The 24,517-nt window shown below is 39.9% G+C and overlaps 3 protein-coding genes across 20 annotated transcripts in view; all 3 read right to left on the bottom strand.

Annotated features, from left to right (window-relative positions):
- Positions 1-2,343: 2,343 nt before the first annotated feature.
- Positions 2,344-16,239, bottom strand: LOC112259852 (SLAM family member 5). Of its 2 annotated transcripts, none has more exons than XM_024434514.2 (7): positions 15,913-16,239; positions 8,741-9,040; positions 8,343-8,612; positions 7,249-7,368; positions 6,995-7,026; positions 2,996-3,067; positions 2,344-2,840 (listed from the first exon to the last, which is right to left on the bottom strand). In XM_024434514.2, exons 1-7 carry the CDS (start codon positions 15,977-15,979, stop codon positions 2,763-2,765), a joined length of 939 nt encoding a protein of 312 aa, XP_024290282.1. In that variant the 5' UTR covers positions 15,980-16,239; the 3' UTR covers positions 2,344-2,762. The 2 variants fall into 2 exon arrangements, with proteins under 2 accessions (XP_024290282.1, XP_024290284.1); XM_024434516.2 differs by lacking the exon at positions 15,913-16,239 and adding an exon at positions 9,242-9,356.
- A 2,847-nt stretch (positions 16,240-19,086) lies between these two features.
- LOC112260979 (basement membrane-specific heparan sulfate proteoglycan core protein) overlaps positions 19,087-24,517 on the bottom strand; it is a 203,310-nt gene continuing 197,879 nt past the window's right edge. For 7 of the 10 annotated variants that reach the window (XM_042328227.1, XM_042328220.1, XM_042328222.1 and 4 more), the window contains 4 exons: positions 24,197-24,259; positions 23,843-23,917; positions 22,697-22,759; positions 19,087-20,094 (listed from right to left, as the gene is read on the bottom strand). In XM_042328227.1, the coding sequence (XP_042184161.1) occupies positions 22,704-22,759; positions 23,843-23,917; positions 24,197-24,259 (194 nt within the window). In that variant the 3' untranslated portion in view covers positions 19,087-20,094; positions 22,697-22,703. Of the gene's footprint in view, positions 20,095-21,922; positions 21,959-22,696; positions 22,760-23,842; positions 23,918-24,196; positions 24,260-24,517 lie in introns of those variants that run through there. The other 3 variants (XM_042328223.1, XM_042328221.1, XM_042328224.1) reach the window with 3 other exon arrangements.
- The window catches only part of LOC112259872 (Fc receptor-like protein 5), a 237,826-nt gene continuing 234,720 nt past the window's right edge, over positions 21,412-24,517 (bottom strand). For 6 of the 8 annotated variants that reach the window (XM_042328230.1, XM_042328233.1, XM_042328236.1 and 3 more), the window contains one exon: positions 21,412-21,770. Coding sequence is in view for 1 of the 8 variants with exons in the window: in XM_042328231.1 (XP_042184165.1) it covers positions 21,645-21,652 (8 nt within the window). In the remaining 7 variants the exon portion in view is untranslated. The remainder of the gene's footprint in view (positions 21,771-24,517) is intronic. The other 2 variants (XM_042328231.1, XM_042328232.1) reach the window with 2 other exon arrangements.

Genomic DNA, 24,517 nt, shown 5'->3' with positions numbered 1-24,517 from the left:
CCAAAAAGTTCTGGGACACTGTAAAGTCCATGGAGAATAAGAGCACCTCCTCCCTGCTGCCCACTGCACTGAGGCTAGGAAACACTGTCACCACCGATAAATCTACGATAATCGAGAATTTCAAGAAGCATTTTTCTACGGCTGGCTCCAGGTTATCTATACGTCTTTGCTAGGTAAATCCCCGCCTTATCTCAGCTCACTGGTCACAATAGCAGCACCCACCCGTAGCACACGCTCCAGCAGGTATATTTCACTGGTCACCCTCAAAGCCAACTCCTGCTTTGGCCGCCTTTCCTTCCAGTTCTCTGCTGCCAATAACTGGAACAAATTGCAAAAATCCCTGAAGTTGGAGACTCATATCTCCCTCACTAACTTTAAGCATCAGCTGTCAGAGAAGCTTACAGATCATTGCACCTGTACATAGCCCATCTGTAAATAGCCCACCCAACTACCTCATCCCCATATTGTTATTTTTTCGTTGTTGCTCCTTTGTACATCAGTATTTCTACTTGCACATTCATCTTCTACTCATCTATCACTCCAGTGTTTAATTGCTAAATTGTAATTATTTTGCCACTGTGGCCTATATATTGTCTCACCTCCCTAATCTTACTTCATTTGCACACTATTGTGTTATTGACTGTACATTTGTTTATTCCATGTGGAATTCTGTGTTGTTTCTGTCGCACTGTTTTGCTTTATCATGGCCAGGTCTCAGTTGTAAATGAGAACTTGTTCTCAACTGGCCTACCTGGTTAAATAAAGGTGAAATAAATAAAACATTTATAAAAATAAATATACACCTGTTCTAAAAGGCCCCAGAGTCTGCAACACCACTAAGCAAGGGGCACGACCAAGCAAGCGACACCATGAAGATCAAGGAGCTCTCCAAACAGGTCAGAGACAAGTTGTGGAGAAGTACAGATCAGGGTTGGGTTATAAAAAAATATCAGAAACTTTGAACATCCCGCGGAGCACCATTAAATCCATTATTAAAAAATGGAAAGAATATGCCACCACAATAACCTTGCCAGAGAGTACCACCCACCAAAACTCACAGACCAGGCAAGGAGGACATTAATCAGGAAAGCAAAGGCTAGCTTTTTCAAACAGACATTTGCATCCTGTAGCACAAACTCCAAAAAGGGGAGACTCCCCAAACATATGGAAGAAGGTACTCTGGTCAGATGAGACTAAAATTGATATTTTTTGGAGTGTGAAGCATGGTGGTGGCAGCATCATGCTGTGGGGATGTTTTTCATCGGCAGGGACTGGAAACTGGTCAGAATTGAAGGAATGATGGATGGTGCAAAGTACAGGGAAATTCTTGAGGGAAACCTGTTTCAGTGTTCCAGAGATTTGAGACTGGGACGGAGGTTCACCTTCCAGCAGGACAATGACCCTAAGCACACTGCTAAAGCAACACTTGAGTGGTGTAAGGGGAAACATTTTAATGTCTTGGAATGGCCTAGTCAAAGCCCAGACCTCAATCCAATTGAGAATCTGTGGTATGACTTAAAGATTGTTGTACACCAGCAGAACCCATCCAACTTGAAGGAGCTGGTGCAGTTTTCCTTGAAGAATGGGCAAAAATCCCAGTGGCTAGATGTGCCAAGCTTATAGAGACATACCCCAAGAGACTTGCTGCAAAAGGTGGCTCTACAAAGTATTGACTTTTTTTTTTGGTGGGGGGGGTGAATAGTTACGCTCAAGTTATCTATTTTTTTGTTTCTCAATAAAAAATATTTTGCATATTCAAAGTGGTAGGCATGTTGTGTAAATCAAATGATACAACCCCCCCCCCAAAAAAATCTATTTTAATTCCAGGTTGTAAGGCAACAAAATAGGAACAATGCCAAGGGGGTGAATCCTTTCGCAAGCCACTGTTTGCTCCCCCACTCAAGCTACTGCCTACCCATACTACCTCAATGCCTTATCATCTGAAGCTGTTGAAGCCAATCAGTTTTTTACAGTGACTTTGAGGTTCTTAAATGGAAGTGCTATATATAATACATATATTATTATTATTATTATTATTCACACACCTGAAAATATATTTTTATTTCTGTTGTAATTAATGTTTTTCTATCACTTGAAGGTAGCCTTTCTCAAATACTGCACTTTTTTCTTTACTGTGAATCAGTATATGATCTATGCGTTATGATTTCTACAAATCGTTGTATTTATTAGGATGTTCTCTCCCTTTTCTCAATATGTAAAGATGGTATTATTGTATTATTAAGGTCTATTCATTGTCTGATTTCACACAACAACAATAGTTTGTGAGTGTATGATGAATTGATGTGAATGTGGCCTATGTGATTTCTACAAAGCATGTCTGTGGAATGTAAAACCTTTTACTGTACAATAGACACATCCAAACTACAATACATACAAACATAAATAACTTGTTTCCAACAGAAACACCGGCAATCTTTAAGAATGTAGTTTTGAATTGCCATTAGTAGTTATTACACAAATATAAACAGTTAATGTAACAATAGAATGCAATAGAACCTAACAAAAAGTTATGTAACACTGACTATCTTGAAAATAACAAGTTGTACCACACAATGACCATGAACAGATGAAGGTTGCAGTTCTGAACAAGTAAGAAAATAAAAACAGAAATGTGCAGGTTGTGATGAAATGAAACGGTAACATCTATTACAGAAAGTACACATGTAGGATGCAGAAGATGCAGAGGATGCAGAGGGTTCTATATCTATAGAAGCCCAGCTTATGACCACATCCTGTTCAGCTTACAGTACTTCCTGGTAGGAAGAAGAGGGGTCTTCTGGCTGGCGTCCAAATGTGATCTTGTCATATAGAGTCTGCGGCTAAATGTTCAAAGCAACCAAGAACAAACTGTTTCAGCATTATGAAATGTAGACAATTTTCAAGTAGACTACATAGTCTCCCTTTCACACAGAGACTGTTTTATTTGATTTATGTTCAAAGATATCAGGTATGACCATTCATGTCTCGCTCTCACCATGTTCAGAATTGGGACAGCCAGATCTTCTACGGTCTCATAGATGGACATTACCTGACTGTTTGTTCTTGTCTGGAATAAAAACAGAAAAAGGTACTTAAACCAATAAACAAAATGGATGAACATCGCACAAAAACACAAAAATACTGCAAAAAAATACACAGCAATCAACAATTACAGTACACAGTATAGTGTAATACAGTACACAAACATGGGTCGTTCCACAAAAGAGTGCCTGCACATCAGAGACAGTCTCCAGATTTACCAGTTGATACATACAGTTGAAGTCAGAAGTTTGCATACACCTTAGCCAAATACATTTAAACTAAATTTTCACAATTCCTGACATTTAATCCTAGTACAAATTACCTGTCTTAGGTCAGTTAGGGTCACCACTTTATTTTTAGAATGTGAAATGTCAGAATAATAGTAGAGAGAATTATTTATTTCAGCTTTATTTCTTTCATCACATTCCCTGTGGGTCAGAAATGTATACGCACTCAATTAGTATTTGGTAGAATTGCCTTTAAATTCCTCCTGACAGAGCTGGTGTAACTGAGTCTGGTTTGTAGGACTCCTTGCTCGCACATGCTTTTTCAGTTCTCTCCACTAATGTTCTATGGGTTTGAGGTCAGGGCTTTGTGATGGCCACTCCAATACCTTGACTTTGTTGTCCTTAAGCCATTTTGCCACAATTTTGGAAGTATGCTTGGGGTCATTGTTCATTTGGAAGACCCATTTGCTACCAAGCTTTAACTTCCTGACTGATGGCTTGAGATGTTGCTTCAATATATCCAAATTATTTTCCTCCTTCATGATGCCATCCATTTTGTGAAGTGCACCAGTCCCTCCTGCAGCAAAGCACCCCCTCAACATGATGCTGCCACCCCCGTGCTTCACGGTTGGGATGGTATTCTTCGGCTTGCAAGCCTCCCTCTTTTTCCTCCAAACATAACAATGATCAAACAGTTCTATTTTTGTTTTATCAGTCCAGAGGACAAATCTCCAAAAAGTGCAATCTTTGTCCCCATGTGCAGTTGCAAACCGTAGTCTGGCTTTTTATGGTGGTTTTGGAGCAGTGGCTTCTTCCTTGCTGAGCGGCCTTTCAGGTTATGTCGATATAGGACTCCTTTTACTGTGGATATAGATACTTTTGTACCTGTTTCCTCCAGCATCTTCACAAGGTCCTTTGCTGTTGTTCTGAGATTGATTTGCACTTTTCGCACCAAAGTACGTTCAACTCTAGGAGACAGATTGCGTCTCCTTCCTGAGCGATATGATGACTGGGTGGTCCCATGTTGTTTATACTTGCACACTATTGTTTGTACAGATGAAGGTGGTACTTTCAAGCATTTGGAAATTGCTCCCAAGGATAAACCAGACTTGTGGAGGTCTACAATTGTTTTTCTGAGGTCTTGGCTGATTTCTTTAGATTTTCCCATGATGTCATGCAAAGAGGCAGTGAGTTTGAAGGTAGGCCTTGAAATACATCCACAGGTACACCTCTAATTGACTCAAATGATGTAATTTAGCCTATCAGAAGCTTCTAAAGTCATGACATCATTTTCTGTCATTTTCGAGGCTGTTTAAAGGCACAGTCAACTTAGTGTATGTAAACTTCTGACCCACTGGAATTGTGATACAGTGAATTATAAGTGAAATAATCTGTTTGTAAACAATTGTTGGAAGAATTACTTGTGTCAAGCACAAAGTAGATGTCCTAACCGTCTTGCCAAAACTATAATTTGTTAACAAGAAATGTGTGGAGTGGTTGAAAAACCAGTTTTAATGACTCCGACCTAAGTGTCTGTAAACTTCAGACTTCAACAGTATAATCCAGAGGAACATCCCAATAATATTTTATGTAGAAATTGTAAATTGTAATTTTAAAAGGCTGTGATATTACATGAAGTACCCTTTAGACTATGTGGAGAATTCCATAAATCTGAATTTTTATATGAATACAAATTTGCTAAAGTGGCAAAATGCAACATTTTGACATGTCCCTTCGTGTACCCTGTGCCTTCTAGGAAGATGTTTTATTTTTTAAAAACTTTTACCCCCTTTTTCGTGATATCCAATTGTTAGCTACCGTCTTGTTTCAATGCTGCAAACCCAATACGGACTCTAGAGAAACGAAGGTCGAGAGCCATGCGTCCTCCAAACACGACCCTGCCAAGCTTCACTGCTTCTTGACACACTGCTCGCTTAACCCGGAAGCCAGCCGCAAAAATGTGTTGGAGGAAACACACTTAATATGCACTTACTATGGTATTTATTTTTAAAAAATAGATTGGGATTGGAAAACGTGTTTTCAGGGAGTTGAACCTGCTTTTTATGACAGAATGTAAAAATGTTGTGAAATCTACAACTTTCTTTTGACCAAGATACGCTTTCTCAAAAGGCACTGAATTGGTAGAACTAGGGTTACAAAACTACTGGTAATTTACCAAAGTTTTATGATTCTTCAGTAATTTTGGTAGTCAACAGAAAATATATGGCAATCTATAGTAAATTTGGTCATTTATATTTGAATAACTTTAAAAAGGTATATTACATATAGTATTCTTTATATATATATATATATATATATATATATATATATATATATATATATATATATATATATATATATATATATATATATATCTGTGTCCCAGTGGTGGAAAAAGTTCCCAATTGTCATACTTGAGTAAAAGTAAAGGTACCTTAGTAGAAAATGACTAAAGTAAAAGTGAAAGTCACCCAGTAAAATACTACGATTAAAAGTATTTAAAATATACTTAAGTATGAAAGGTAATTGCTCAAATATCAAATTCCTAATTGCTAAAATATCAAAAGTCAAAGTATGAATATATTTTAAGCTAACCAGATGGCACAATTTTCTTGTTTTTTAAATTTACTGATATTCTTGGGCACACTCCAACACTCAGACATAATTTACAAGCAAAGTATTTGTGTTTGGTGAGTCCCCCAAATCAGAGGCAGTAAGGATGACCAGGGATGTTCCCTTGATAAGTGCATGAATAGGACCATTTTCCTGTCCTGCTAAGTATTCAAAATTTAACGAGTACTTTTGGGCGCCAGGGAAAATGTATGGAGTAAAAAGTACATTATTTTCTTTAGGAATATAGCAGAGTAAAATAAAAAGTTGGCAAAAATATAAATAGTTAAGTAAAGTGCAGATACCCCAAAAAACTACTTAAGTAGTACTTTTAAGTACTTTACACCTCTGCTGTGTCCATATTGTCTGTGAGTTTCTAGTGAATAGACCATATGGTTCAAGATAAAATATAGTAATTAATTTAAAAAAATAGCAATTAACTCTGTAACTCTTCTATTAACATTTTTCACAACAGACAACAGTATGACACCATTTTTATTTTAAGTGTGTAAAACAAATATAATGTCACGCCTGCTCCAGCTCCCCCTCTCTGGTGCTCGAGGGTGCCAGGCGGCCCATCATTACGCACACCTGTCACCATCGTTACTCGCGTCAGTGTTTCATGGGACTCCACTGGACTTTATTACTTATTGATTGCCTCCCCTATGTCTGTCACTTCCTCAGTTTCTTCCTGTGTCTGCATTTACGTCGTTCTGTTATTAATTAAATATTCACTCCTCACTTATAAAGGATATTTCATGCTGAAACCCTCATATTTAACATCAATGTTATATTTCAGATACATTTTTACAGCTTTGTGATTCGATTTTTGTATTTTAAAATCATCTTATTGAATTATTTATTATATTTTACATGTAATAAGGCCACACAGGGGGCCAGAGAAAATTGTAGACACCTGTGAAAATCTAAAATACCCAAAAGGGGCACTAGTTACATAAATTACATAAAAAGCTTGAAAGTTACCAAAATTCTGGTAGTTTACTGGTAAACTTCGAAAGTTTCCAGCAATATTCCCTCCCTTTGCAACCGTGGGTGGAACGACCCACATGGGCTTAGACACATTCAGATACATAATAATGGCAATGCATACTCACATCTTTCATTCTTGTGTCGTCAGTTAGATCAGCTGTGTATGACAAGAACAATATATCAAACAATCAGATAGATACCAAACCGGATATCTACAAACATACCCAAGAATGAATAAATTACACACTTATGAGGTTCCACACTCTTTTTCTGATATCCTATTCCTAAGGCCAACATTTTGGATTAAGGGATACTAAGAATACTTCCAGAGCCTTAAATGTCCCTTTAAGTAAGGATGAGACCCCTATGCTGTACATACCCGTGTTACAGCACCCCCTGCAGTAATACACTGCCACAGCTACAGTGAGGATCAGCAATACAGCGACGCCTACTGGTACCACGATGTAGATCCTATACCACTTCATCCATGTATCATACTCTATAACACAGATGTGATTAGACTGGTGTTTCTGAAACCTGCTCATGGAGACCCAAAGGGGTCCACGTTTCATTTCTTGCCCTAGACATGATTCCACTAATCAACTCATCATCATACCTTAGTGGAATCATGTGTGTAGTGTTATGGCATTAACCTAAATGTGCACCAATTTGGGTCCCCAGGACCAGGATTAACACTGACCAGTGGTTCCTAACTCCAGTCCTCTAGTACACCCAACATCACACATTTTATGTTGTAGCACCAGAAAAACGATTCCTTAATTAACTCATTGAGGCCCTGATGATTAATGACAAGTAGAATCATGTGTGCTTGTCACCGGAGCTTCAATAAAAATGTGTACTGTTGGGGGTACTGGAGGACTGGAGCTGGGAACTACTGGATTAGACTATGCAATATGCTAAAGCCCACAGAGTTTCATATTACATCTACCCAATGTCCTCACATGTATTACATAATACTGTATATTACATCTACCCAATGTCATCACATGTATTACATAATACTGTATATTACATCTACCCAATGTCCTCACATGTATTACATAATGCTGTATATTACATCTACACAATGTCCTCACATGTATTACATAATACTGTATATTACATCTACACAATGTCCTCACATGTATTACATAATACTGTATATTATATCTACCCAATGTCCTCACATGTATTACATAATACTGTATATTATGTCTATCCAATGTTATCGCATGTACCACATAATACTGTATATTGTATCTCCCCAATGTCCTCACATGTATTACATAATACTGTATATTATGTCTATCCAATGACATCACATGTACCACATAATACTGTATATTGTATCTACCCAATGTCATCACGAGTTCTACACAATACTGAATATTATATCTACTCAATGTCATCACAAGTTCTACATAATACTGTATATTACATCTACCCAATGTCATTATTATGATATTTAGTTACCTGGGGTGGTTGTGTCATTACTACACTTTACTGTTACCGAGGCAGATTTCTCACTGACTAGGTTGGAGGCGTTGCAGGTTACACTGATGTCTCCGTCTGCTGGTGACAGAGAGAAGTGTATCTGCTGGTCGTCCCTGTATGTTTCATTCCCTCTCTCCCAGGTGTAGGAGAGGTTGGAGCCGACTGACACGTTGCACAGCAGCCACACTGAACAGGACTGGTTGGCCAATAGCTTGATCTCCTTCTGGATCTCCACCTTGGATATAGGCTCTGAGAGAGAGATAGAAACAGAGAGAGAAACAAAGAGAGAGAGAGAGAGATAATCATTCTAAATTGACCATACCTTCAGGAGAAAGGCAATACAAGATAAAACCTTGAAAAAGCACAAAGCATTCTACCATGGACTTGAAGATGGATGGTCTTGGTTGGAATCTGTCCTCCTTTGTTTGATGCGGCAGAAACTAGAAATTCCCCTGAGTCTTGCAGTGTTAGTTCTCTTATTATTAAACTGAAGTTACTGTCGTTCATCTCTAGTCTCCCCTTAAACTGTGATTTTGGTGAGGAAATGTTCCCATCAAATTCTACAATGACCATTTTTTTATACTTCCACTCCATTGACTTGATACCTTCCCTTTCTAAGCCTGAGGGCAGCTCCACTGAGTCCCCCACTGCTTTGTTGAACAGAGAAATACCCACACCTGAAACACACAAATACACAACATGACATTCTGACAATGGTTACACTTTACACTACAGGGTTCTTATTACTGTGTAATTATTGTTAATGAAAGTAGAGTGTAGAAAGTATTGTAATTACTCATGTTACACTGTACACAGTGTACCTACAGTGTGCCTACACAAATAATAACACAATAATAGACTGCAATGTAAAGTCTTACCCCACCACCAAATAGATAATAATGGATTTCATTATTTAACGGGTTTCACACTTTACTTTATTCAAGTCCACTCCTCCCCCACATTCAGCAGAACACGATGAGATTACAGGAAAAGAGAAGTGGGGGTGGATCTTTATCAATATATGCTCCTTTGCTCACGTACAAACTGAACTCAGCATAAAAATAAACTTCCATTTTTCAGGACCGTCTTTCAAAGATAATTAGTAAACATCCAAATAACTTTACAGATCTTTAAACACTGTTTCCCATGCTTGTTCAATGAACCATAAACAATTAATGACCAAATCAAATCAAATCAAATCAAATTTTATTTGTCACATACACATGGTTAGCAGATGTTAATGCAAGTGTAGTGAAATGCTTGTGCTTCTAGTTCCGACAATGCAGTAATGACCAACAAGTAATCTAACTAACAATTCCCAAACTACTGTCTTATACACAGTGTAAGGGGATAAAGAATATGTACATAAGGATATATGAATGAGTGATGGTACAAAGCAGCATAGGCAAGATACAGTAGATGGTATCGAGTACAGTATATACATATGAGATGAGTATGTAAACAAAGTGGCATAGTTAAAGTGGCTAGTGATACATGTATTACATAAGGATGCAGTCGATGATATAGAGTACAGTATATACGTATGCATATGAGATGAATAATGTAGGGTAAGTAACATTATATGAGGTAGCATTGTTTAAAGTGGCTAGTGATATATTTACATAATTTCCCATCAATTCCCATTATTAAAGTGGCTGGAGTTGAGTCAGTGTCATTGTCAGTGTGTTGGCAGCAGCCACTCAATGTTAGTGGTGGCTGTTTAACAGTCTGATGGCCTCGGGTGGTTGATGTCCTTGCTGATCTTTATGGCCTTCCTGTAACATCGGGTGGTGTAGGTGTCCTGGAGGGCAGGTAGTTTGCCCCCGGTGATGCGTTGTGCAGACCTCACTACCCTCTGGAGAGCCTTACGGTTGAGGGCGGTGCAGTTGCCGTACCAGGCGGTGATACAGCCCGCCAGGATGCTCTCGATTGTGCATCTGTAGAAGTTTGTGAGTGCTTTTGGTGACAAGCCGAATTTCTTCAGCCTCCTGAGGTTGAAGAGGCGCTGCTGCGCCTTCTTCACGATGCTGTCTGTGTGAGTGGACCAATTCAGTTTGTCTGTGATGTGTATGCCGAGGAACTTAAAACTTGCTACCCTCTCCACTACTGTTCCATCGATGTGGATAGGGGGGTGTTCCCTCTGCTGTTTCCTGAAGTCTACAATCATCTCCTTAGTTTTGTTGACGTTGAGTGTGAGGTTATTTTCCTGACACCACACTCAGAGGGCCCTCACCTCCTCCCTGTAGGCCGTCTCGTCGTTGTTGGTAATCAAGCCTACCACTGTTGTGTCGTCCGCAAACTTGATGATTGAGTTGGAGGCGTGCGTGGCCACGCAGTCGTGGGTGAACAGGGAGTACAGGAGAGGGCTCAGAACGCACCCTTGTGGGGCCCCAGTGTTAAGGATCAGCGGGGAGGAGATGTTGTTGCCTACCCTCACCACCTGGGGGCGGCCCGTCAGGAAGTCCAGTACCCAGTTGCACAGGGCGGGGTCCAGATCCAGGGTCTCGAGCTTGATGACGAGCTTGGAGGGTACTATGGTGTTGAATGCCGAGCTGTAGTCGATGAACAGCATTCTCACATAGGTATTCCTCTTGTCCAGATGGGTTAGGGCAGTGTGCAGTGTGGTTGAGATTGCATCGTCTGTGGACCTATTTGGGCGGTAAGCAAATTGGAGTGGGTATAGGGTGTCAGGTAGGGTGGAGGTGATATGGTCCTTGACTAGTCTCTCAAAGCACTTCATGATGACGGATGTGAGTGCTACGGGCGGTAGTCGTTTAGCTCAGTTACCTTAGCTTTCTTGGGAACAGGAACAATGGTGGCCCTCTTGAAGCATGTGGGAACAGCAGACTGGTATAGGGATTGATTGAATATGTCCGTAAACACACCGGCCAGCTGGTCTGCGCATGCTCTGAGGGCGCGGCTGGGGATGCCGTCTGGGCCTGCAGCCTTGCGAGGGTTAACACGTTTAAATGTCTTACTCACCTCGGCTGCAGTGAAGGAGAGACCGCATGTTTTCATTGCAGGCCGTGTCAGTGGCACTGTATTGTCCTCAAAGCAGGCAAAAAAGTTATTTAGTCTGCCTGGGAGCAAGACATCCTGGTCCGTGACTGGGCTGGATTTCTTCCTGTAGTCCGTGATTGACTGTAGACCCTGCCACATGCCTCTTGTGTCTGAGCCGTTGAATTGAGATTCTACTTTGTCTCTGTACTGACGCTTAGCTTGTTTGATAGCCTTGCGGAGGGAATAGCTGCACTGTTTGTATTCGGTCATGCTACCAGACACCTTGCCCTGATTAAAAGCAGTGGTTCGCGCTTTCAGTTTCACGCGAATGCTGCCATCAATCCACGGTTTCTGGTTAGGGAATGTTTTAATCGTTGCTATGGGAACGACATCTTCAACGCACGTTCTAATGAACTCGCACACCGAATCAGCGTATTCGTCAATGTTGTTGTCTGACGCAATACGAAACATCTCCCAGTCCACGTGATGGAAGCAGTCTTGGAGTGTGGAATCAGATTGGTCGGACCAGCGTTGAACAGACCTCAGCGTGGGAGCCTCTTGTTTTAGTTTCTGTCTGTAGGCAGGGATCAACAAAATGGAGTCGTGGTCAGCTTTTCCGAAAGGGGGGCGGGGCAGGGCCTTATATGCGTCGCGGAAGTTAGAGTAACAATGATCCAAGGTCTTTCCACCCCTGGTTACGCAATCGATATGCTGATAAAATTTAGGGAGTCTTGTTTTCAGATTAGCCTTGTTAAAATCCCCAGCTACAATGAATGCAGCCTCCGGATAAATCGTTTCCAGTTTGCAGAGAGTTAAATAAAGTTTGTTTAGAGCCATCGATGCGTCTGCTTGGGGGGGATATATACGGCTGTGATTATAATCGGAGAGAATTCTCTTGGTAGATAATGCGGTCTACATTTGATTGTGAGGAATTCTAAATCAGGTGAACAGAAGGATTTGAGTTCCTGTATGTTTCTTTCATCACACCATGTCACGTTTGCCATAAGGCATACGCCCCCGCCCCTCTTCTTACCAGAAAGATGTTTGTTTCTGTCGGCGCGATGCGTGGAGAAACCCGTTGGCTGCACCGCCTCGGATAGCGTCTCTCCAGTGAGCCATGTTTCCGTGGGATTTCATCAACCTTGTTGTCAAGAGACTGGACATTGGCAAGAAGAATGCTAGGGAGTGGTGCATGGTGTGCCCGTCTCCGGAGTCTGACCAGAAGACCGCCTCTGTGGAACGGTTGTTAAGACACTTACAGACGGTAGGCAATTAAGGTCACAGTTATGAAAACATAGGGCACTAAAGAGGCCTTTCAATTCACTCTGAAAAACACCAAAAGAAAGATGCCCAGGGTCCCTGCTCATCTGCGTGAATGTGCGGATTTGCTTATATCGTTGAAGGAAGGAGCTCTACACCGAGGTCTGTACTCTGGAGCGGGATCAATTTGGAGGTGGAGGGTCCGTCATGGTCTGGGGCAGTGTGACACAGCATCATCAGACTGAGCTTGTTGTCATTGCAGGCATTCTCAACGCTCTGCGTTACAAGGAAGACATCCTCCTCCCTCATGTGGTACCCTTCCTGCAGGCTCATCCTGACATGACCCTCCAGCATGACAATGCCACCAGCCATACTGCTCATTCTGTGCGTGATTTCCTGCAAGACAGGAATTTCAGTGTTCTGCCATGGCCAGCGAAGAGCCAATCCCATTGAGCACGTCTGGGACCTGTTGGATCGGAGGGTGAGGGCTAGGGCCATTTCCCCTCAGAAATGTCCGGGAACTTGCAGGTGCCATTGTGGAAGAGTGGGGTAACATCTCACAGCAAGAACTGGCAAATCTGATGCAGTCCATGAGGAGGAGATGCACTGCAGTACTTAATGCATCTGGTGGCCACACCAGATGCTGACTGTTACTATTGATTTTGACCCCCCCTTTGTTCAGGGACACATTATTCAATTTCTGTTAGTCACATGGCTGTGTAAACTTGTTCAGTTTATGTCTCAGTTGTTGAATCTTGTTATTATGTTCATACAAATATTTACACTTGTTAAGTTTGCTGAAAATAAACGCAGTTGACAGTGAGAGGATGTTTATTTTTTGCTGAGTTTATGTGGATATGCAACCATCACATGTAAGAGACCTTGGATCCTTGAAAAGCGCTATATAAATGCCATGTATTATTGTTATTATTATAATTGTTATTATTATTTGAACTATTAATATTATTACACAATGTGTTTACAGTGTAATTATGCACCAGAAATGCATCATACACTGCATGGGCAGCATATACATACATATAAACAACATGTCACAACATATAAACAACATATACATACATATAAACAACATGTAACAACATATAAACAACATATACATACATATAAACAACATGTAACAACATATAAACAACATATACATACATATAAACAACATATACATACATATAAACAACATGTAACAACATATAAACAACATATACATACATATAAACAACATATACATACATATAAACAACATGTAACAACATATAAATACATGGCAGTCTACAATCAATCATATATTATTAACCTTTAAACAACGTTTTCTTTCATTAAGTAAGAATGAAAGAAAACAGTTACAAGGAAGCAAACTTTAGTATGTAGGACATAACAACAGTTGTTCTGGTCCTGCAGTGTAATTTAAGAGTCATTTGGACACACTTTATTTGGATAGTCCCATATGCAGAGCATTCAGAAAAGTATTCAGACCACTTTACTTTTTCCACACTTGTTACGTTACAGCGTTATTCTAAAATGTATAAAAACATGTTTTCCCCCTCATCAAATCCACACAATACCCCATAATAACAAAACATAAACAGGTTTTAATAAATGTGTGCAAATGTATATATAAAACCCCCCCTGAAATATCACATTTACATAAGTATTCAGACCCTTTACTCAGTACTTTGTTGAAGCACCTTTGGCAGCGATTACAGCCTCGATTCTTCTTGGTTTTGACTCTACAATCTTGCACACCTGTACTTGTGGTTTCCTCCCAGTCTTCTCTGCAGATCCTCTCAAGCTCTGTCCAGTTGGATGGGGAGAGTCACTGCACAGCTATTATCAGGTCTCTCCAGAGATGTTCAATCGGGTTGAAGTCCGAGCTCTGGCTGAACCACTCAAGGACATTCAGAGACTTGTCCCAAAGCCACTCCTGCATTGTCTTGGCTGTATGCTTAGGGTCATTGTCCTGTTAGAAGGCGAACCTTCGCCCCTGTCTGAGGTCCTGAGTACTCTGGAGTAGGTTTTCATGAAGGATCTCTTTATACTTTGCTCTGTTCGTCTTTCCGTCGATCTTGACTAGCGTCCCAGTATTTGCCGCTGAAAAACATTCCCACAGCATGATGCTGCCACCACCATGCCTCACCAGGGATGGCGCCATGTTTCTTCCAAGTGTGATGGTTGGCATTCATGCCAAAAATTTCAATCTTGATTTCATCAGAACAGAGAATGTTTCTCATGCTCTGAGAGTCCTTTAGGTGTTTTTTTGGCAAACTCCAAGAGGGCTGTCATGTGCCTTTTACTGGGGAGTGGCTTCTGTCTGGCCACTCTACCATAAAGGCCTAATTGGTGAGATGCAAAGATGGGAGAAACTTCCAGAAGGACAACCATCTCCACAGAGGAACTCTGGAGCTCTGTCAGAATGACCATGTGGTTCTTTGTCACCTCCATGACCAAGGCCAGCTCTAGGAAGAGTTTTGGTGGTTCCAATTTCCTCCATTTAAGAATGATCGAGGCCACTGTGTTCTTGGCGACCTTCAATGCTGCAGACTTTTGGTACCATTCCCCAGATCTGTGCCTCGACACAATCCTGTCTCAGAGCTCTACGGACAATTCCTTCGACCTCATGGTTTGGTTTTTGCTCTAACAACTGTGGGACCTTATGTAGACAGGTGTGTGCCTTTCCAAATTATGTCCAATCAATTTAATTTACCACAGGTGGACTGTCAAGTTGTAAAAACATCTCAAGGATGATCAATGGAAACAGGATGCACCTGAGCTCAATTTCGAGTCTTTTGGTAAATGGTCTGAATACTTATGTAAGTAAGGAATCCGTTTCTTCAATATTTAATATATTTAAAAAAACATCTAAAACCCTGTTTTCGCATTGTCATTAGAAGTATTGTGTGTAGATTGATGAGCATTTGTATTTATTTATTCCATTTTAGAACAAGGCTGTAACTTAAGACAATGTAGAAAAGGGGAAGGAGTCTGAATACATTCTGAATGCACTGTAGATGATCTACAGATGGTCAAACTATCAACAAACTATTATTTGATAAGCATATGTTTGCTAAGGTTAGGTTTAAAATAATGTTTAGTGTAAAGGTTAAGGTTAGGTTTAAAATAATGTTTAGTGTAAAGTTTAAGGTTAGGATAAGGGTTAAAGTTAGTTAAAAGCAACAAGGAAGTTAACCGTTTAATCCTAACTTTATCATGCAAGCAAATGTTACTGATACAAAACATGAGAAACAGAAAGTAAAGATTCCATACAATTACTAACCATAGTGGAGGATAGAGAGTAGGAGTATTCCCTGTTTGGAGAAGGAGGAGAGGGGACCACCAGACATCTCTGTTAGGAGTTGTATGTCTGTTTCCTCTGGCTGTATGTCCTACCTATCTCTAAGTGATTGACTGGTAGCTAGCTAGACCCACAAACACACACTGAGAAGAGTAGAGAAGAGAAAGAAGAGATTTCCTTTGATGAGCGCTGCTGTTCTAGAATACTCCCGGTATGTTAGTTAAAAAGGAAGTCACACTCTATAGTCGTTCTCTGAAAATACCCCTTCACTCAGCTTGAGAGTTAGACCATGAGGAGTGGGTGTGTTTGGGGTCTTTTACTGTACGGATCAGGCTGATGGTATCAGAACAGTGTCTGTGTGATTTTCATGTAGGTGTCGTATGCCTGCAGAAGGTTTGCATGAGTTCTCCTGCATGCTCATTGTTCAGTGTGGTTGAGGTACATGAAAAACCCGGCAACTTGTGTGTTTTTGGGAGGAAGTGGGTCCTAGCTTACTGACAAATGTCCCCTTCTACGTTTCAGATAACATCTTGTGTCACTTCCTGTCTGGTGGTCTCCGTGACACACACACACAGACACACTGTGGAAAGTATTCAGACCCCTTGACCTTTTCCACATTTAGTTACATTACAGCCTTATTCTAAAATGAATTAAATACATTTTTGACATTTCTCTTCTAGTCTATCTATAATAGTATATACTATTATAATATAGTATATACTATTATATTAGGTTTTATTATCAGGGGTATTCCAATGTAATGCCAGACATTCAATTATAGAGTTTTGCTGTCAGCAATGTGGTTGAAACTGAAATGTTGCCACCCCAGCACTTTTCCTGGTTTGGTAAAGAAGAAGTGATACGCAGTACCAGTACTGACCAGCTCATCAGAACTGCTGCAGAGAGGATATGACATTAGAAAACTGTCCTTTTCAGGCACACCCTTCCCTAAAAAGTCATTATGAAAATCTCAATGGGTCTTCAGCTGATGGGGTACAGCAGTTGAACTAAGCTCATGAGGTTAAGGTTAAGTTATATTCTTCAAGATTCAATGGGTATATATCGTTAAAGAGATTCTCCAACACTTGTATACTTTTTAGCAAGTAGTTGTGAAAGTATCGCTCATGAGCCAAAAGTAGTCCTTGAAATTGCATATTACGTCACATATGTGCAGATTGCTCTCTCTCTCACACTGCTGTGGGTGCATGATGTACCTCTTGCTAGATGTCACTCATATGGCAAGGGGATGAAGCTCATTGGTTGAACTCAAATTGCTAGGGGGCTTGCCCAGGTGGGGAAAATTAAGGGAAAATGGTGCAGCACAGCTTCCAGAAAACCCCCAGACTTCCTTACTAATTAGGGTAAGACAGTACTTCTGCTCATACTACGTAATACACTACAGTATATTTACAAAAATATGTGGACACCCCTTCAAATGAGTGGATTTGACTGTTTCAGCCACACCCGTTGCTGACAGGTCTATAAAATCAAGCACACAACCATGCAATCGCCATACCCAAACAGTAGAATTGCCTTACTGAAGAGCTCAGTGACTTTCAATGTGGCACCGTCATAGGATGCCACTTTTCCAACAAGTCATTTAGAAAGATTTCTGCCCTGCTAAAACTGCCCCGGTCAACTGTAAGTGCTGTTATTGTGAAGTGGAAACGTCTAGGAGCAACAACGGTTCAGTCGTGAAGTGGTAGGCCACATAACCTCACAGAACGGCACCGCCGAGTGCTGAAGCACGTAGCGCACGAAAATCATGTGTCATCGGTTGCAACACTCACTACCGAGTTCCAAACTACCTCTGGAAGCAACATCAGCACAATAACTTTTAATCTGGAGCTTCATGAAATGGGTTGCCATGGCAGAGCATCCGCACACAAGCCTAAGATCCCCACGTGCATTGCCAAGCATTGTCTGGAATCGTGTAAAGTTTACTGCCATTGGATGCAGGATCAGTGGAAACATATTCTCTGGAGTGATGAATCAGTCTTCACCATCTGGCAGTCCGACGGACAAATCTGGGTTTGGCGGATGCAAGAAAAACGCTTCCTGCCCAAATTCATATTGCCAACTGTAAAGTTGGGTGGAGGAGGAATAATGGTTGGGGCTGTTTTTCATGGTTCGGGCTAGGCCCTTTAGTTCCAGTGAAGGGAAATCTTAACGCTACAGCATACAATACCATTCTAGACAATTCTGTGCTTCCAACTTTGTGGCAACAGTTTGGGGAAGGCCCTCTCCTGTTTCAGCATGACAATGCCCCCATGCACAAAGCGAGGTCCATACAGAAATGTTTTGTCAAGATCGGTGTGTAAGAACTTGACTGGCCTGCACAGAGCCCTGACCTCAACCCCATCAAACACCTTTGGGATGAATTAGAACGCCAACTGTGAGCCAGGCCTAATCGGCCAACATCAGTGCTCGACATCACTAACGCTCTTGTGGCTGAATGGAAACAAGTCCCGACAATGTTCCAACATCTAGTGGAAAGCCTTCCCAGAAGAGTGGAGGAGCAAATGGGGGACCAAGTCCATATTAATGCCTATGATTATGGAATGAGATGTTCAACAATGTTCAGGTGTCCACATGCTTTTGGTCATGTAGTGTACTTTGTAGTCTCCAAATTTCCAGAGCATGTCTTTAATTTAAAAGTCACAAAATGGATGTACCAATCACAGATTGACCCTTTCACTCACACGTTGACGAGCCCAATAACTTGATTAGGCTGAAGGGAGGGCTGGACAAAGTAGGTTGTATGGAAGAGTTGACAATGATGACAACATCCACTCATTCTATCTTGTGGATTAAAAACTTAAGTTTATTAAAAAAGTGCAATGCAAAGATATTCAAAAAGTACAGTTGAATAGAAAAAACATGTATAATACTGATAGTATTCTGTAAAAATCATAAAGAAATATGTTATTATATCATGTAATGACAGAAAAATGAATCAAAGATAATACATTTCAGACATTGACAACATAAACAATAAATATAAAATAGCCATGATGGTGCCGCTATGGAAGCCATGGATGATCGTTCTCATAAATGTTTTGTACATTTAATCATATTTAGTGGTCTTTAAAGGTCCAATGCAACCACTTTTATCTCAATATCAAATCATTTCTGGGTAACAAGTAAGAATCTTACTGTGATTGTGGTAAAAAAAAAAAAAAAAAATAGTTTCTAAGCAAAGAGCAATTTGTCAAACAAGAATGATGCTATGAATGTGTGGGAGTGGTCTGAGTGGGAAGGGGAAAACTGAATATTAGGCAGTAGTTCCTAATGTCTGGTATACTCAGTGTATATACACACAACACAGGAAATCACATTTTTTGACTGCACTGGGCCTTTAAGTTTTTTTGTATGGCCATTTTTCTATCAGCTTTTTGTTTTTTGATTGGTAATTTAGAATCCATAATTAATTTGTCATCAATAATGATTTTAAAGTTCGAATTTGCCTGTTTTGGCTCAATTGCTATCTAACAAGCTAGCTTGGAGACTGTGTGTATGTGAATGGACTAGAATGTCATAACACTGGAGAGAAGCAGAAGAAGTGAGAGGACTGCATGAGGAGATGGCTGGGACTAGTGGATAAGATACTTTAACTGCTAATGTTATTCTTCCAGCATCTTTGTGGCAGCATAATAGCATCACCCAAGTGGGTGCTACATAGAGTTAGTGGAGAGGAGTGGCTAGCCAGCTAAGCTAAGCATCACCAGCATGGTGCGTTGCTGAGGCTACGGACCCTGACTGTCTTTCTACTCTGAGCGGCTCCCTCTGTTCATAGGATCATCAGACCGTCAATGCTTCCTCAGACCTCGGTGTCATCAGATCTGCTTCCCTGATCATCTATCATCCCTTCCAGTTTCATTACTCTCAAAATGTATAGTTAAATAAAACATTTTTATACAATTACTGTAGCTGCAGATAAGATCCATAACACCATGTCATTGTTTAAAAAGATGTTGCAGTTATACACAAAAACCAATATTAAATCAAATATATATGTTGTTATATATACATATAAATCCTTATGTGTATGTGTGAGGGCGCTTGCGTGAGTGCGCTTGCGTATGTGTGTGTGTGCATAATCCATATTCCCAGGTTTATCCTGCTCCTCCTCTGATGAAGTGTCCCTCCATCTCCCTCAAGGACCTGTAACATATCACCACACAAAGTTACTTATCCCTCCATCTCCCTCAAGGACCTGTAACATATCACCACACAAAGTTATTTATCCCTCCATCTCCCTCAAGGACCTGTAACATATCACCACACAAAGTTATTTATCCCTCCATCTCCCTCAAGGACCTGTAACATATCACCACACAAAGTTATTTATCCCTCCATCTCCCTCAAGGACCTGTAACATATCACCACACAAAGTTATTTATCCCTCCATCTCCCTCAAGGACCTGTAACATATCACCACACAACGTTATTTATCCCTCCGTCTCCCTCAAGGACCTGTAACATATCACCACACAAAGTTATTTATCCCTCCATCTCCTTCAAGGACCTGTAACATATCACCACACAAAGTTATTTATCCCTCCATCTCCTTCAAGGACCTGTAACATATCACCACACAAAGTTATTTATCCCTCCATCTCCCTCAAGGACCTGTAACATATCACCACACAAAGTTATTTATCCCTCCATCTCCCTCAAGGACCTGTAACATATCACCACACAAAGTTATTTATCCCTCCATCTCCCTCAAGGACCTGTAACATATCACCACACAAAGTTATTTATCCCTCCATCTCCCTCAAGGACCTGTAACATATCACCACACAACGTTATTTATCCCTCCATCTCCCTCAAGGACCTGTAACATATCACCACACAAAGTTATTTATCCCTCCATCTCCTTCAAGGACCTGTAACATATCACCACACAAAGTTATTTATCCCTCCATCTCCTTCAAGGACCTGTAACATATCACCACACAAAGTTATTTATCCCTCCATCTCCCTCAAGGACCTGTAACATATCACCACACAAAGTTATTTATCCCTCCATCTCCCTCAAGGACCTGTAACATATCACCACACAAAGTTATTTCTCCCTCCATCTCCCTCAAGGACCTGTAACATATCACCACACAAAGTTATTTATCCCTCCATCTCCCTCAAGGACCTGTAACATATCACCACACAGTTATTTCTCCCTCCATCTCCCTCAAGGACCTGTAACATATCACCACACAAAGTTATTTATCCCTCCATCTCCCTCAAGAACCTGTAACATATCACCACACAAAGTTATTTATCCCTCCATCTCCTTCAAGGACCTGTAACATATCACCACACAAAGTTATTTATCCCTCCATCTCCTTCAAGGACCTGTAACATATCACCACACAAAGTTATTTATCCCTCCATCTCCTTCAAGGACCTGTAACATATCACCACACAAAGTTATTTATCCCTACATCTCCCTCAAGGACCTGTAACATATCACCACACAAAGTTATTTATCCCTCCATCTCCCTCAAGGACCTGTAACATATCACCACACAAAGTTATTTATCCCTCCATCTCCTTCAAGGACCTGTAACATATCACCACACAAAGTTATTTATCCCTCCATCTCCCTCAAGGACCTGTAACATATCACCACACAACGTTATTTATCCCTCCGTCTCCCTCAAGGACCTGTAACATATCACCACACAACGTTATTTATCCCTCCATCTCCCTCAAGGACCTGTAACATATCACCACACAACGTTATTTATCCCTCCATCTCCCTCAAGGACCTGCAACATATCACCACACAACGTTATTTATCCCTCCATCTCCTTCAAGGACCTGTAACATATCACCACACAAAGTTATTTATCCCTCCATCAAGGACCTGTAACAGATCACCACACAACGTTATTTATCCCTCCATCTCCCTCAAGGACCTGTAACATATCACCACACAACGTTATTTATCCCTCCATCTCCCTCAAGGACCTGTAACATATCACCACACAAAGTTATTTATCCCTCCATCTCCCTCAAGGACCTGCATGAAGTAAAACAATCCCCTAAGAATAAAACATAGAGACATACAGTGGGGCAAAAAAGTATTTACTCAGCCACCAATTGTGCAAGTTCTCCCACATAAATGATGAGAGAGGCCTGTAATTTTCATCATAGGTACACTTCAACTATGACAGACCGCCCGGGCAACGAAGGAGTGGCTTCGTAAGAAGCATGTCAAGGTCCTGGAGTGGCCTAGCCAGTCTCCAGATCTCAACCCCATAGAAAATCTTTGGAGGGAGTTGAAAGTCCGTGTTGCCCAGCAACAGCCCCAAAACATCACTGCTCTAGAGGAGATCTGCATGGAGGAATGGGCCAAAATACCAGCAACAGTGTGTGAAAACCTTGTGAAGACTTACAGAAAACGTTTGACCTCTGTCATTGCCAACAAAGGGTATATAACAAAGTATTGAGATAAACTTTTGTTATTGACCAAATACTTATTTTCCACCATAATTTGCAAATAAATTAATAAAAAATCCTACAATGTGATTTTCTGGACCTTTTTTCTCATTTTGTCTGTCATAGTTGAAGTGTACCTATGATGAAAATTACAGGCCTCTCTCATCTTTTTAAGTGGGAGAACATGCACAATTGGTGGCTGACTAAATACTTTTTTGCCCCACTGTACTTTAAATAGATACATTAGAATTTGATATTAGAACATTAGTTCCAGATTTATATCATTTTAGTATCAATACCATATGGCTATTAGTCTTACCGGGGCATTAGCGTGGCTTCAATCGAGAATAGACTGAATCTGCCTCTGGTGGGGTTGCTCTTTCTGTAGAGGACAGGGTTATATACAGAATAATATACACTTATACACAGAATAATATACAGATATATACACAATAATATGCAGAATATTACAATGATATATACAGAGTAATATATAGAAATATATACACTTATATACAGAATAATATACACTTATACACAGAATAATATACAAAATAATATACAGAATAATATGCAGAATAATATACAGATATATACATAATAATATGCAGAATCATATAGCAGTTATGGACATAATAATATACAGAATCATATATCAGTTATATACAGAACACTGTATAGAATAATACACAGATATATACAGAATAATATGCAGAATAATATAGCAGTTATGGACATAATAATATACAGACTAGTGTACAGAATAATATAACAGTTACATACAGAATGCTGATTGGCTGAAATCCGTGGTATATATCAGACATTATACCACGGGTATGACAAAACATGTATATTTACTGCTCAAACTCCGTTGGTAAGCAGTTTATAATAGCAATAAGGCACCTCTGGGGTTTGTGGTATATGGCCAATATACCACGGCTAACGGCTGTATCGAGGCACTCCGCGTTGCATTGTGCTTAAGAACAGCCCCATCCGGACTTATTGCTTACACATGTAGAACAATATAAGAATTATATACAGACTAATATAACAGTTATATACAGAATAATATACAGAATAACATAACAGTTATATACAGAATAATATACAGAATAACATAACAGTTATATACAGAATAATATAACAGTTATGTACATAATAATATACAGAATAATGTAACAGTTATAAACAGACTAATATAACAGTTATATACAGAATAATATACAGAATAATGTAACAGTTATATACATAATAATATACAGAATAATGTAACAGTTATAAACAGACTAATATAACAGTTATATACAGAATAATATACAGAATAATGTAACAGTTATAAACAGACTAATATAACAGTTATATACAGAATAATATACAGAATAATATCCAGCTTTTCAATATATGGGGTCAAAGAGATACGACGTTCTGACAGGGGGAATATGGAGGGAGGGATGTCCAGTCTTACCTCTCTTCTTCTTGGTTTTGACCTTCTTTTGGAGATCAACCTCAACATAGGTCACATCAACAGGTCCAGCTGCTGCTGACAATGGACATTTCCAGTCAACAAATGGATGGAATTAGCTTAATGCATATTCTGCTTTCCAATTGGCAAGCCTGTATCTTCAGACAATTTAGTTGCAAAACAATATTTGCTTTGAGAGTGCAAATCCAAACGTATGTTAACATCAACACTAGAATCCATAGTTCATCACACTGATGATAAAAAGGTAACATGATCAGAAACATTTCTCACCAGTTTGTTAGGACATTCTTACATATAGTTTCATACCCGTTTAATAGATTGTTGATTTAATCTTACCGGGGGCTGTGTATGGCTTCACTAGAGAATAGACAGATTCTGGCTCAGGTGGGGTTGCTGTTTCTGTAGGGGTGAGGATAACACATCAGAATAATATAACAGTTATATACAGAATAATATAAAGAATAGTGTACAGTTATTTACGGAATAATATAGTCATATACAGACTAATATACAGTTATATACTTAATAATATACAGTTCTATACAGTTATATATGGAATAATATACAGTTATATATGGAATAATATACAGTTACATACAGAGAAATATGAAGTTATATACAAATTAATATCTAGAATAATAAACGGAATAATATACA

The sequence above is a fragment of the Oncorhynchus tshawytscha genome, linkage group LG10 (assembly GCF_018296145.1).
Source record: "Oncorhynchus tshawytscha isolate Ot180627B linkage group LG10, Otsh_v2.0, whole genome shotgun sequence".
Taxonomy (NCBI): domain Eukaryota; kingdom Metazoa; phylum Chordata; class Actinopteri; order Salmoniformes; family Salmonidae; genus Oncorhynchus; species Oncorhynchus tshawytscha.
This window is presented reverse-complemented; position numbering and strand designations above follow the sequence as displayed.

Coding starts and splice junctions, on each gene's coding strand:
- LOC112259852 (XM_024434514.2), bottom strand. CDS start 15,979: ATGTCTGGTGGTCCCCTCTCCTCCTTCTCCAAACAGGGAATACTCCTA. Junction 9,041..15,912: donor ACTCTCTATCCTCCACTATG/GTTAGTAATTGT, acceptor TGTGTGTTTCAG/GTGTGGGTATTTCTCTGTTC. Junction 7,369..8,342: donor TAATGACACAACCACCCCAG/GTAACTAAATAT, acceptor TCTGTGTTATAG/AGTATGATACATGGATGAAG.